Raw genomic sequence first — 12,383 nt, forward strand, 5'->3', positions numbered from 1 at the left:
CAAACGCCGAGACAAAAGGCTCGTTCGACTTGATGTAGCCGCCTGCAGCGCGCCACCTAACGTGATGTATTGTGGGTTGAAAGCGATGCATGATGGCCAGAATTTGTGTCCGACTTAGCAGCCGACTGCAAAGACGTCACAGGGTCGCGACCATATCACGTGACCCAAAACATCGCGAGAACAAGTTTTTAAGAGCCGCTTCTTGCGGCGCTTGGCAGCGCGGTGAACGGTGGCTGCAACCGGCTTGTCCACACCTCCGCTACAGTGGAATGGTTCTCATTGGTTAAAAGTTCAATGACGTGTGTTCAGGTCCGCACTCGGCAGCCACCTTGTGGTGAAATGATAGTTTTTATTTTGGTCGCATTGATCTCATGGCTTGATCTTAAGTTCCGTGCATTGTGTTGTGAGTCGGCCTATTATATGTGAGGTCTGGTTAATACAAACATAGAATGATAATACAAAGAATACAAATACAAATATACTGGAAAAAAGAATGCCTTCCACATGTTGCCTTGCGTGCGTGTGTGTGTGTATGTAATATATATATATATATATATATGACATATATATATATTACACACACACACAACACATCCTCTTTGGTTTGCTGCTGTGTTCTATCGCTTGAGCACCATAGTCACGTTGACTTTGTTGTCCGACTTGACGGCGCTTGGCTGCCGTCTCTTTTAGAGCCCGCCCCCTCAGACACCTGCAGCTCTCGTCGGCGTGATAAGTCAAGTCAAGCCAAGCCAAGCCCATCCCGAACGAGCCTAAATTTACAAGTAACTCTTGCAACCGGAAAGGGAATGTACCAACTGGCGAGTAGAACCGGAAGTAATAAGGTGACCCAAGATGGACGGCGGGCAAGCAGTCTTTTGCCCGTTTTGTGGCGAACATATGAGCCGATTAACGCCGTTTTGTTTTCCGTGTGGTCGGTCTTTGGAGTTTTTGAATGCCGCAGCTCAGACGGAAGGACCAGCCGCACAGGGGACATCTCAACTGCCGGATAATGCTAAACAAAGTAAGTGTAGCATAGCCGTAGCTATCCGTACGGCTAATAATCCGTATCCGTAATAATCGTAAGTCAATCAACGTAAACAATGTTATTGATTAGCGGCTGCTAACTTTCTATTACTTTGGTTTTGTTAATTTTAGCAGAAAAACCTTGCCCATCATATAAGCAGTTTCTGGAGTACAGAAGTTCCAAGTCCAAGGAGCGTCAGTCTTTTAACTACGGGCCAAGAGGAAGACAGCGGGCTAAAGAGCGAAAACGCGTCCAGGTAGGCTGTACTTGCTGTATTAGCTTATCAATACTCGACTGCCTGACTCGGGATAACTCAAAAATGGATCTATATAAGAGAACTTATATATTTGACACGGGAATCTGTGCGTAGATTTTACAACATTGTCGCACTCGTGCAAGACGAGATGCTTTGCTGAAGCAACTCGGCACAACAGTGTAACGATCTGGAGTGTTGTTTACAGTTATGTTCGGCTAACTATGAAACTGTGGTGGCATAAATTAGAACATGGAGGGACATCGCATTCTCCATAATCAATGGGACGTTCCTCCATGTTCTCCATAATTAATGGGAAACACTGGTGTATGTATAATCTTTTATATTACTATGTGTAGTACATGAAATTAACCTTACCTTTTTCATTTTTTAGATAAACATTGGATTGATGGTGCCAAATGGGACTGATCTAAAACCTCTAAGAGGGAAAACACTCCCATTATTTGAAGACCCAGAGATAGAAGCACCTGATGTCCTGAAAAAAGCAGTCCAGAAGATGAGAACATTTAACAAGGACATGCCAGAAGGAACGTATGTCCTTTTGTATCCAGACTGCTCAGAGGTGATCCATGTGCCTGGGTCAGAAAAGCCATTCAAATTGGCAGAATATAAAAAAGAACTCGGGAGGCCATATTGCAGGATCACCTTTTTCATTTGCCTTGAAAAACATTTTAAAGGAGGTTAGTAGATCTCATGATTCAATATTTTTATATATTTTAGACGCTGCACTGAAGGATATATCAACATTAGCAACATGATCTGTGGAATTCTTTTTGTTTTTACAGCCGTGGATGATACCTCAGACTCTGATTCTGAAATTGTCATCACTTCAAGGAGGACAGCTGAATTCGATCGAGCTGACACTGTGGTAAGAATTTTTTTTTCTAATTATCAATATATACACGTGAATGAATGTATTTGTCTATGTCAAAACTGACAACCTATAGTGACAACCTATCACCATTAATATATACTGTATATGATAAGGGAAGAGTTATGGAAGCTATTATAAATTGTTGATAAATTTGTTTTCCTGTCAGGTTTTTGAACCACAAAACCAAAGTACTCCAAAGACACACTTGAAGATGAAAGGTCAGTACATATTTGGCACCCAGCCTTTGTCAAAGAGTGAGTCAAAGAGATTTCATGAGAGGTCCTTTCTAGTGGTAATCAACCACTAGTAATCTTGCCTGAAGGACAGTAATAATTCAGATAGTAATATTTCACTGATTCTTGAGATAAGGGACAAAACATGTCCCACATCAAAATGTTGCAATTTGTCTTAAAAAACAATAAATTATTTATTTTAAAAAGGCTTTAAAAGTTGGATATGAAAGACTTTTGTATGTGTACACCCTTAGTTTTGTATATATTTATATTATTTCATAGTCATTTGATAAAATACCAGCACTGTACTATGAAAGCCCATGCAAATGAACTCGTCCTCCGTAGAGGTCACAGTATCAAACTGCCGAAAATAAGTGTTTTAAAATGCCCAAAATGTCCAAATATTAATATGAGGTTAATTGTATAGCTTAATAAAATACCACAAAACATTTAAAGTGGACATTCCATTATTTTATACATTTACAACAGCCTCTCAAAGTTTGTCCTTAATTCATGTCAACTCCGTGAGATATTTTTCAAATTCTAAATAAATCAAACATTTTTTGGTCAGCTTTAACCCTGAGGACCCCCTTTGACTCCTTCCTGCTGATGGATGCAGCAGTCCAACACATGGTCTCGTAAGTTTTACATTTTTAAAAATATTCAGCAAACAAGTTGAAATCTCTGAGGTCACAGCTAGTGTGTGTCAACACTGTCTTCAAATTAGGGGTGATTTCAATCAATAATTTTGAAATAAAAGTTGGTATTTAGGTTTAGTTTAGTGGCATCTGACAACTGAGAAAAGTCTAAATGGCTACCTTTTACTAGATATGAGTAATTTGAAAAAAACATGTCATTTTTTCAACTCCGTCAGACGTCAACTCCGTCAGATATTTCATCTGACGGTGTTGACATGTGAGCTGACGGAGTGGAAAAGTGCTCCCAAATCCTTATTAATTAATGCGTAACAACTACATAACATGATAATATAATCTAAGTATACATTTTGATTGAATTAAAGTTGACATATGATGACAAAACCCACTTTTTCTGGGATTTGGGGTGTTGTTTGGGGTCTTTGGTGAAATAAGGCCGCACATGCTTCTTTGAGTGAGAAACGGATTTCTGAAAATACCCCGCCCTTTTTTTCAGATGAGCCTGTCAATTTCGGCGCTTACTCTGATGTAGGAATAAGGCACATTTGAATATTCCCACCCATTCTAGGTCAGTGCCCACGACCCACCTCCCCATCCTCCGCTCATTAGAACATTCATAATGTCTTCTTGGGGATCCACCCAGTATGTCTGCCCAGTATTTGTATGCAGAAACAAAGTCCTTACAGCGATGATGTGTGTTTTTTTTCCTGATAAGACCTACCGTTTTGTCAGAAACAGCCCAAACAGACCCCAACATTTTCAATAACCTCCGCCCCATCTCAAACCTGCCATTCATCTCAAAAATTCTGGAAAAAGTCGTTGCATCACAGATTCAGGCCCACCTCTCCAACAATAACCTCTATGAACAGTTTCAATCCGGTTTCCGCCCCCGTCACAGCACAGAAACAGCACTCATAAAAATTACTAACGACCTCCTGATGGCAGCTGACTCTGGACATTTATCCATCCTCATCCTCCTTGATCTGACAGCAGCCTTTGACACCATTTCCCACTCCATCCTCCTCGACCGACTAGCCTCCATTGGCATATCCGACACTCCCCTAGACTGGTTCCATTCCTATCTCTTCGGCCGCACTCAATTCATTCAGTTAAAATCATTCTCGTCCCATACCTCCCCCCTCTCCTCCGGTGTTCCCCAGGGCTCTGTCCTTGGCCCCATCCTATTCATCATCTATCTCCTCCCACTTGGTCAAATATTCCGTAAACACAACATTAATTTTCACTGCTACGCGGGCGACACCCAGCTCTATGTCTCCTCCAAACCTTCATCCGCCCTCCCACCCCCCTCCCTCTGTGCCTGCCTACAGGAAATCAAATCCTGGTTCTCCTCCCATTTTCCCAAACTCAACAGCAACAAAACAGAGATAGCCCTCATTGGCTCAAAATCCACACTCACCAAGCAACCCAGTTGCACCCTCTCCATTGACAACTCCTCAGTTTCCCCCTCCCCTCAGGTCAAGAGTCTGGGTGTCGTCCTCGACAGCACCCTATCATTCCATACCCATACTAATAACTCCATCCGGTCCGCCTACTTTCACCTTCGGAACATCAACCGCCTCCGCCCGTCACTCACTCCCAACAGCACCGCTATCCTGGTCCACTCTCTGGTCACCTCACGCCTGGATTATTGCAACTCCCTTCTGTTTGGTCTCCCCCACAAACTCCTCCATAAACTCCAGCTGGTCCAAAACGCTGCTGCACGTATCATCACCAAAACCCCTGCCATCTGTCACATCACCCCCATCCTGCACCAACTTCATTGGCTCCCTATCAAACACCGTATTGAATACAAGATCCTCCTCAATACATTCAATGCCATACACAACCTCGCCCCCCCATATCTGTCTGACCTCATCCAAATCAACACTCCCACCCGGTCACTTAGATCCGCCTCCTCCATCAACCTTCACGTCCCCCCTGCACGTCTGTCCACCATGGGGGCTCGAGCTTTCAGCCGCTGCGCCCCACGCCTCTGGAACAGCCTTCCCCCGGACATCAGAAATATGGACTCACCTCTCACCTTCAAATCCCACCTTAAAACTAATTTATTTAGACAGGCATACTCACCAATGGACTGAAAATCTGCTGCAAGCTCTGTGCTTTTTAAACCTGTTTTTAATTGTGTTTTTGCATTGTTTTCTGATTGTTAGGCGACCTTGAGTGCCCTGAAAGGCGCCATATAAAATAAATGTATTATTATTATTTTATTATTAAATGTGAGACCAGCGCAGAAGCAGAAAATGGCTCTTTTTCTCCACGTTTCTGTCTCCCTTAGCCTGGTGGGGACTTCAAGTTGCCACGGTAACACTTTAACTGAGTCTCAGGCCACAGCTACAGTTATAGGGATAGTTCACCGCCCACAGGTGGTCTAGTGTTTAGAGCACATGCCATGTACGCATATATGCAGCGGACCCTGGTTCGAATCCTGACCGGAGGTCCTTTGCTGCATGTCACATCCCCCTCTCTCTCCCATGTTTCCTCTCTGACCACTGCTAGATAAAAGGTGTCTATGCCAGAAAAAAATCTTAACAAACCAAAAACAAAGGGACAGTTCAACATTTTGGCAAATTGGCCCATAATCCCTATATTCACAGCAGCATGTTCATTACCTTTATTTGTCGGTGTAAACTATTTTTAGCTGCTTAGAGCTATGCTGAGGAGGCTAATGGGATTTCCTGGTTTCCCTCATCAAACTCATCAAATACACAATCCAACAACTCCAAAATGCTTGTGACCTGAACATTCACCACGCTATGTGATGAAAATGTAACGTTACGAGACGGAGCCGTTTTAGAGGTAAATTCATGTTTTTCAGCAAACAGTCTCTGTATTTGCCTCTAAAACAACTCCATCTCATTTGAAATCTCTGAAGAATCTCATCATAATGTACACACTCCGGCAGTAGCCCCTGTGGTCTGTTCAAAATTTCCCCAGGAACATTTTGACTTTTTCATGCATGCCTTAAAGATCCTGTGACCAGGTACTCCTTGTTTGAAGTTTGATACCCTTTCCCTTGATAGTCTCTCCCTTTGCCATGTTCAGAACATGCTACATATCCTTAATCAGTTTGATTCTCCATTAGTTTGTCAATTTGTCAGTTGTGTGTCAACACCGTCAGTTGTGTGTCAACACCGTAAGATGGAGGTTTTTCATGTTTATACAAAAATGCATGTTTCTGTTGCCCATTTGACTGTGTACATATATTAAAACACCAACTTATCTACATCCATCAGTGTCTTTTGTGCACAAAACCACTGATTGTATATATAAAAATGAAAAAAATACTCAACGAAATGAAGGTAATTTAAAATGGCTCATTTCAAAACAATGGAAAATAATATTAAAAGTGTATATAATGCAATTTATCACTTAAGCTTGTTAAGGCACACCATTTCTACACACTTAAAGATTTCACAGTGTTGGTGAATTGATCAAACACACAAAAAACATATTTTCATGTGTCCGACGGAGTTGACAAATGTCAAGTTACTCACTGAGTAAATATAATTTTTTATAAAAATTGGTTAAATAAATTGCCTGTTCCTTTTCATGGTAGATAGATGAGACCTGTGTTTATGAAGACATCCAATTCAAATTAATGTGGCATTGATTTTTTGTTTTTCACTTTTCAAAAGTACTTTTGTCCCTAATCTCAAGAATCAGTGATTTGATGCTGAAGATATGGATCCACCTGAAATAAATCCAGCCAAGACTTCTTGCTACAGGTATGTAGCAAATGATAGAGACTCATAATTCATTGGGGAGAAATTTATGTTTGTAAGACGTTTTAATGTGGAGATTGTAATTTTCCAACAGTAAATACACGGACCTGTATGCACCAGGTGTTGAGGGAATTGACGAGGAGCTGGTTGCGGTCAATGTTGAGAATTTCCAACACACTGCAGTGTAAGAACTTCTGACTGGCATTCCATTTTTTTGCTGTTAAATGTTGCTGGTATATACATAATTGTTCTAAAAGGGTTCACTGTGTGGGATATCCATTAATTAGATAATTTTCTGTCATTACAGGAAGGAGATGAACATTACACTGCCTGTGGCAAACCTGTCACTTCCTATTGATCACAAAAGGGTCAGCAGGTTGAACATCTCAAGGGCTAATGTCTGGGATGGAGCAGTCAGAGGTTTCAAGCGTACAACATATTCTGAAAACTACGACATGCTGGTGAGATTTACTGATGATGCTGGTGTTGGGGGGGGGGGGGGGGGGGTTTAAGGCTTTATCTCCCCTTAGTCGGTGCACGGAGTTTTAATTGTCATCTTTACTTATGTATACCTGCAGCTGATCGTGATTACGCCCGGCTCCTGTTCAGCGTCCCCTAATCAGCGACTACGAGCGTCGGCTCTGTTTGGTATGTATGAAACCCGACTGTTACTGTAGTCGTTGCCATGATCCCTCCTGTATAGCTAAATGTTTGCTATCTACGTTGCAGGTAGCATGGCTTAGTCCAGCTCGCCTGTCTAGTGTGGTCACACTGCTGTCTTGTCCATAGTTGTAACGTTCCATTCTGGCTCACTCCCAATTGTTTTATTTTTAGCTTAGCCTACCGATGCCCGTCTGCGTCGCGGTGGGTGTTTATTTGTTTGTTTTGTTTGCCCGCCTGCTGTTGGCTTTTCTTTACGCATGTGCTTTGTCCGGTTTATTTGCGTGCAGCACTTGCCCCGCTTATCCGAATGCATGCTGCTAGTTTGCTGTGTGTGTGTAGTGCAGTGTTATCTCTTATTTGTTTGTGGTGCTTTTGACTGCATGTTTGTCGCATGATCTCGCCGCTAGTGCTGCTGTTTAACTAGCCGTCATATTTGTATGTGCTATAGAGTACCTATGCTGGTGTGGCTACGGTGTGTTTTTGATTGTTTTATGCTTTGGCAGGCCTGTGGTTTCCCTTCGGCGGGGGTTGCTAGTCACCTGGTGGTGGGCTTGTAAACGTCACCTTGGAGTGTTTAGGGAGAGTGCTGGTGGTGGTTTTCTGTGACAGGGGGTGACACCTTTCTGCAGTGAGCGTGCACGTGCGGACACCTCTTCCAGATAGTCTGCTTCCCCCCTCCAGGTAAACCCCGCCTGCCGGTTTCTTCCTTTCCCTTGACTATTGTATATTCCAGCTGATGCGTATTATAATTATTTAATCATGTGGTATAGGAAAAGATTATAATAAAACATATTTTTATATTTTTCTAACTCACGCCAGTTTTCTTTCAGCGAAGTTTCCCCATTATCTCTTAAACCGGTTCCTTCAATAAACTTACATTTGTTTTCACTGGAATTCACGTCTCCGCCTGTTGTATTCGACCCTGTGCAAATTGGTATCTAATATCAGTACAATCTAGTGTATCGTTCTTGTGTCTCGGGGTATTAGACTCCCAGGGTGGCGTTGTTGCTGACAAATAATTCTACTCAACGTGGTCTGGTCACATTCGCATAGTCCGCCCTGACATTCGGTTCGGAGCTTCAAATCACTCATTCATGTTTAGTCTTTCCTGTTTTATTTTGTCACTCCTCTCTCCCCTCGGTTCAGATCACTTCACTTCCTGGCTTGTGTGATTTCCTGCGGACGTCGTCGTGGTGACGTCACCCGTTGGTGTGTGGACTACGGTTCTGAAGCCTCGAGGTCGGCATTTTGGCCGTCGCCATCTTGGAAGTTTTGCAACCAGTGAAGGGACCTGACCATATTTGGACTGAGGCAGAGGGACGGGTGGATCTGAAGAGGGGAAGAGCGGCACCCTGAAAGGTATTTGCACAGAAGACGTCATATTACATCCCATCACTGAACCTTTGGCATCAACGTAAGGAATCTTGGGTCGCGCTGAAACAAATTCAGGAAAATTAAAATTGCACAATTTCAAACGATCGTAGTGTTTATGTCTGCTAGTATTTTCAACACACACACACACACACACACACACACACACACACACACACACACACACACACACACACACAGAAGACTTACATACAGAGCTCTCAAATGCTTTCGCTGCACTTCATTTGTCCTGTAGATTTATATTCAGACAGTAACATCTGTAACTCAGGTTTTAAATATTTGATTAAATCAACGTCCCCGTACGAAACACAAAGCCAGGAGACATTTAGCTTAGCTTAGCATAAAGACTGGAGGCACAGGAGAACAACTCGTCCCTCCAAAGTTTGTTTTTATTGTTACAATTCAACAAGATTTAGCGTCTTACTGAGGTTGGAAGGTTTTTAAACTTTGGACTGAGCCAGGCGAACGGTTAAATTAGGAGTTTTTTCAAATTAAGATTCTGGGTTTCCAGACAATCTGATCAGCAACTGATCACAGACAAACTGAAAGGCCTTTGGTGTGAAGACGTCATATTACCTCCATGTTCATCTTCCCCCTCGGTATCAACACCAGGAACTCCTGTCGAGGGTCCCGTAGCTGAAACAAATTCATGGAAAATTAAAATTGATTATGTCTACTCACACTTCAACACACACACACACACACGCACACACACACACACACACACACACACACACACACACACACACACACACACACACACACACACACACACACACACACACACACAAATAGACTTACATAGGTTCAGACTTCTCAAATGCTCAAATGTTATCCTAAGTTTGTGGCTGTAAATCAAATATATAGCTTTAATTCTTCAAAAAGGCTAAAGAAATCCTAAAAACCAGCAGGGCTCTGTGATGTGTGGTCGACTGTCGTGAAATACCATGAGTGAATACTGCGTTATGTACTATGGACTACTTTCAGACACAATCATGCACTAGTGAGTAAACGTAAACACTGCGTGTCTATTCTCAGTTTGCTTTGTTTTTAGCTATTTAACTCTTTCTCTTACACTCCATTCCATATATTACATCATAATATCATCATATTATATATCAAATATATGTATTTGTCACTACATTTGAACAACATGTTGCATGTTCTTGCTTTTTTGAGTAACAGCTGTGTGAGAGAATACCGGCGCTCCTACCTTCGGCCATTGTTTTTCTATCAGTCGCTGCCACTGAGGATCAAGTAGCTGTAAAATAAAATGAGGGAATATTAACACTTCTTGTTCACAGGCTTCATGCAGACCTCTGTTGTCTCATGAACACTTACATCATTCACAGAATGCTGTCTTACTATAACAATCAGAACACCAAGAAAAGCAATAATTTGAATAGGTAAACACATTAAGGCTCAGTTATATGGCAACGCCGAAACAAAATTAAATCATTAAAAAAATACCAATATAGGAATGTGTCTGATTATAGAGGCACAGCCAAAATTAAAACTTCCAGGAGTGCATGGCACATAACGAGCTTGTGATGCTCCGTAAAGGTACAAAGCAGTGGGTGGTAGTTTTTAAAACTACAATGTTGTACTTATTCAGCCTGACACAGTATTTAAGATTATTATATTAGATTAGATTAAGATTATTGGCTGGACCGTGGCTCTGTGGCTCAGTAAGTAAGTAAGAAAGTAACTGACTGATCAAGTTGCACCATTGGTCCTCATCAACCTCAACAACAAAAAAACTTGTTTTTGATTAACAAGTACAGAGACTCCAAAATGACTACACACAATCAAGGGTCTTGTTATGGTCATTCTTTCATTGGTATTAATTATGAATATATTTTCTTGTGTAACAGTGGAGTTATTGATTAATATAGGAAGATATTAATGATTAATACCATTAAAAACCACCAAAATTATAAAAAGGCACATATTTTCAAAATAGCTGTTGTAGTATGACCATAAGGAGCCCCTTGATGTGTGTAGTGATTTTGGAGTCTCTGTACTGTATAACAGTGGAGTTATTGATAGGGATAGACCGATTATCGGCCGGGCCGATTATCGGCGCCGATATTCAGCATTTTGACGCAAATCGGCATCGGCCTTTTTCTTTAATCCGACGGCCGATAAGAGATCAATTTAAAACTGGGTTTTTTTGGCTCTGATGGAGCCGCCTCTCTGTCTGCAGCCACTACTCTGTCTCCAGCATTGTCCCACCCACAGCACCATCTGATTGGTTACACACAGAGCCATGGCATGGGTAACAGCCAATCAGCAGTGAAAGCTGTGCATGCTCAGTGCTGCTCACACACGCGGCGGCGAGGAGAAAAAGTTTCGCCGAGTGGAGAAGCTGCGGAGGGCAGATATACGTTTCGAAGATAAGTTAACGCAGCAGACTCTCCTGAAATTGTAATAAACATCCCAGTCCTTTACAACTCACAACTACTAGTAACGTTACCATGAGCCCAAAACACAAACATAAGCGGCAGCTCTGCTCGCAGTCCCTCCAGAGGTGTCTGTTAACTGAGACCCATTGTAGCGTATACCTACAAAATATCATGTCTTTAGAGCGTCATAACTCCGTAATGGTTTGCGCTAGAAACATGCGTTTTTTTTCCTCTTAAACTAGAGAAACGGGGCTAAATAACGGTACCCTGCTTGCCCATGTGAGCGATTTATTTCTGACAACAAAACGAATGGGTAAAGTTGTAAAATATGTGACTAGATGTCTCCTCGTCTCCGTGGCGCATTTCTCCGTTTGTTTATGTATATCGTCGATCACTTCTCATCCGCCATCTTGCTAGTGACGTATAGAGTTACGTTTTATGTCTCGGACACTCCTATTGGCTCCCGTAGCGGCTTTTACAGCCAATCAGAAAGCCTGATTTACACTTGGCCGTGAGTTGTTGTGTTTGCCCAAACGGGAGACACGGAGGAGTTCAGAGCAAATGACGGTCAAAAAGTTACTGTAGTGAAAGAGAAAGATAAATACATAAATGGCACAGAAGAAGTACACTATATACACAGATATTTAGGGCAGGGAGAGGAAAGGACCATTGTTGGCAAAACAAAACGCCCATGGACACTACCCAAAATAATATCCATATTTCATAGACAGAAGCAGCTTATTATTATTATATTATTATTAATATTATTATACTATACATGTTGCAATTCTGAAAAGCTGTTTAATAAACATATGCTTAAAGGCATTTAAAAGAAGTTAAGTGTTGGTGTTTGTATTATTCAAAATTTTGACACCAGTATTTTCACTTTTACTGCAAATGAATATCAGCTCCGAATATCGGTTATCGGCCTCCTTGACTACTAATAATCGGTATCGGTATCGGCCCTGAAAAAACCATATCGGTCTATCTCTAGTTATTGATTTTTGTTTGCAGCTTCTTGCTCTTGTCTTGCAATTTGCAGACGGTCCCTGCGCATTCGCCCGGCTGCGCATAGAGATCAATGTTCTTCGTTCAGCTCGGTTTATCAGACGGTTTATT

The 12,383-nt window shown here is 41.9% G+C and overlaps 1 protein-coding gene across 1 annotated transcript; it reads left to right on the forward strand.

The window, feature by feature from the left end:
- Positions 1-7,498, forward strand: LOC311025024 (uncharacterized protein). Its single transcript, XM_084027693.1, has 10 exons — positions 1-1,021; positions 1,156-1,280; positions 1,672-1,978; positions 2,084-2,166; positions 2,339-2,390; positions 2,977-3,043; positions 6,740-6,807; positions 6,899-6,988; positions 7,112-7,265; positions 7,383-7,498. Exons 1-7 carry the CDS (start codon positions 853-855, stop codon positions 6,780-6,782), a joined length of 846 nt encoding a protein of 281 aa, XP_083883819.1. The 5' UTR covers positions 1-852; the 3' UTR covers positions 6,783-6,807; positions 6,899-6,988; positions 7,112-7,265; positions 7,383-7,498.
- Positions 7,499-12,383: the final 4,885 nt, after the last annotated feature.

This window comes from Eutrigla gurnardus, assembly GCF_963514095.1.
Source record: "Eutrigla gurnardus genome assembly, chromosome: 14".
Lineage (NCBI taxonomy): Eukaryota > Metazoa > Chordata > Actinopteri > Perciformes > Triglidae > Eutrigla > Eutrigla gurnardus.

What these genes read in the sequence shown, in the direction of transcription:
- LOC311025024 (XM_084027693.1), top strand. Translation starts at nt 853, where the DNA reads ATGGACGGCGGGCAAGCAGTCTTTTGCCCGTTTTGTGGCGAACATATG. An exon ending in GCCGGATAATGCTAAACAAA is followed by an intron (nt 1,022 to 1,155) that starts GTAAGTGTAGCA and finishes TGTTAATTTTAG; the next exon opens with CAGAAAAACCTTGCCCATCA. An exon ending in GCAGTCCAACACATGGTCTC is followed by an intron (nt 3,044 to 6,739) that starts GTAAGTTTTACA and finishes CCTAATCTCAAG; the next exon opens with AATCAGTGATTTGATGCTGA.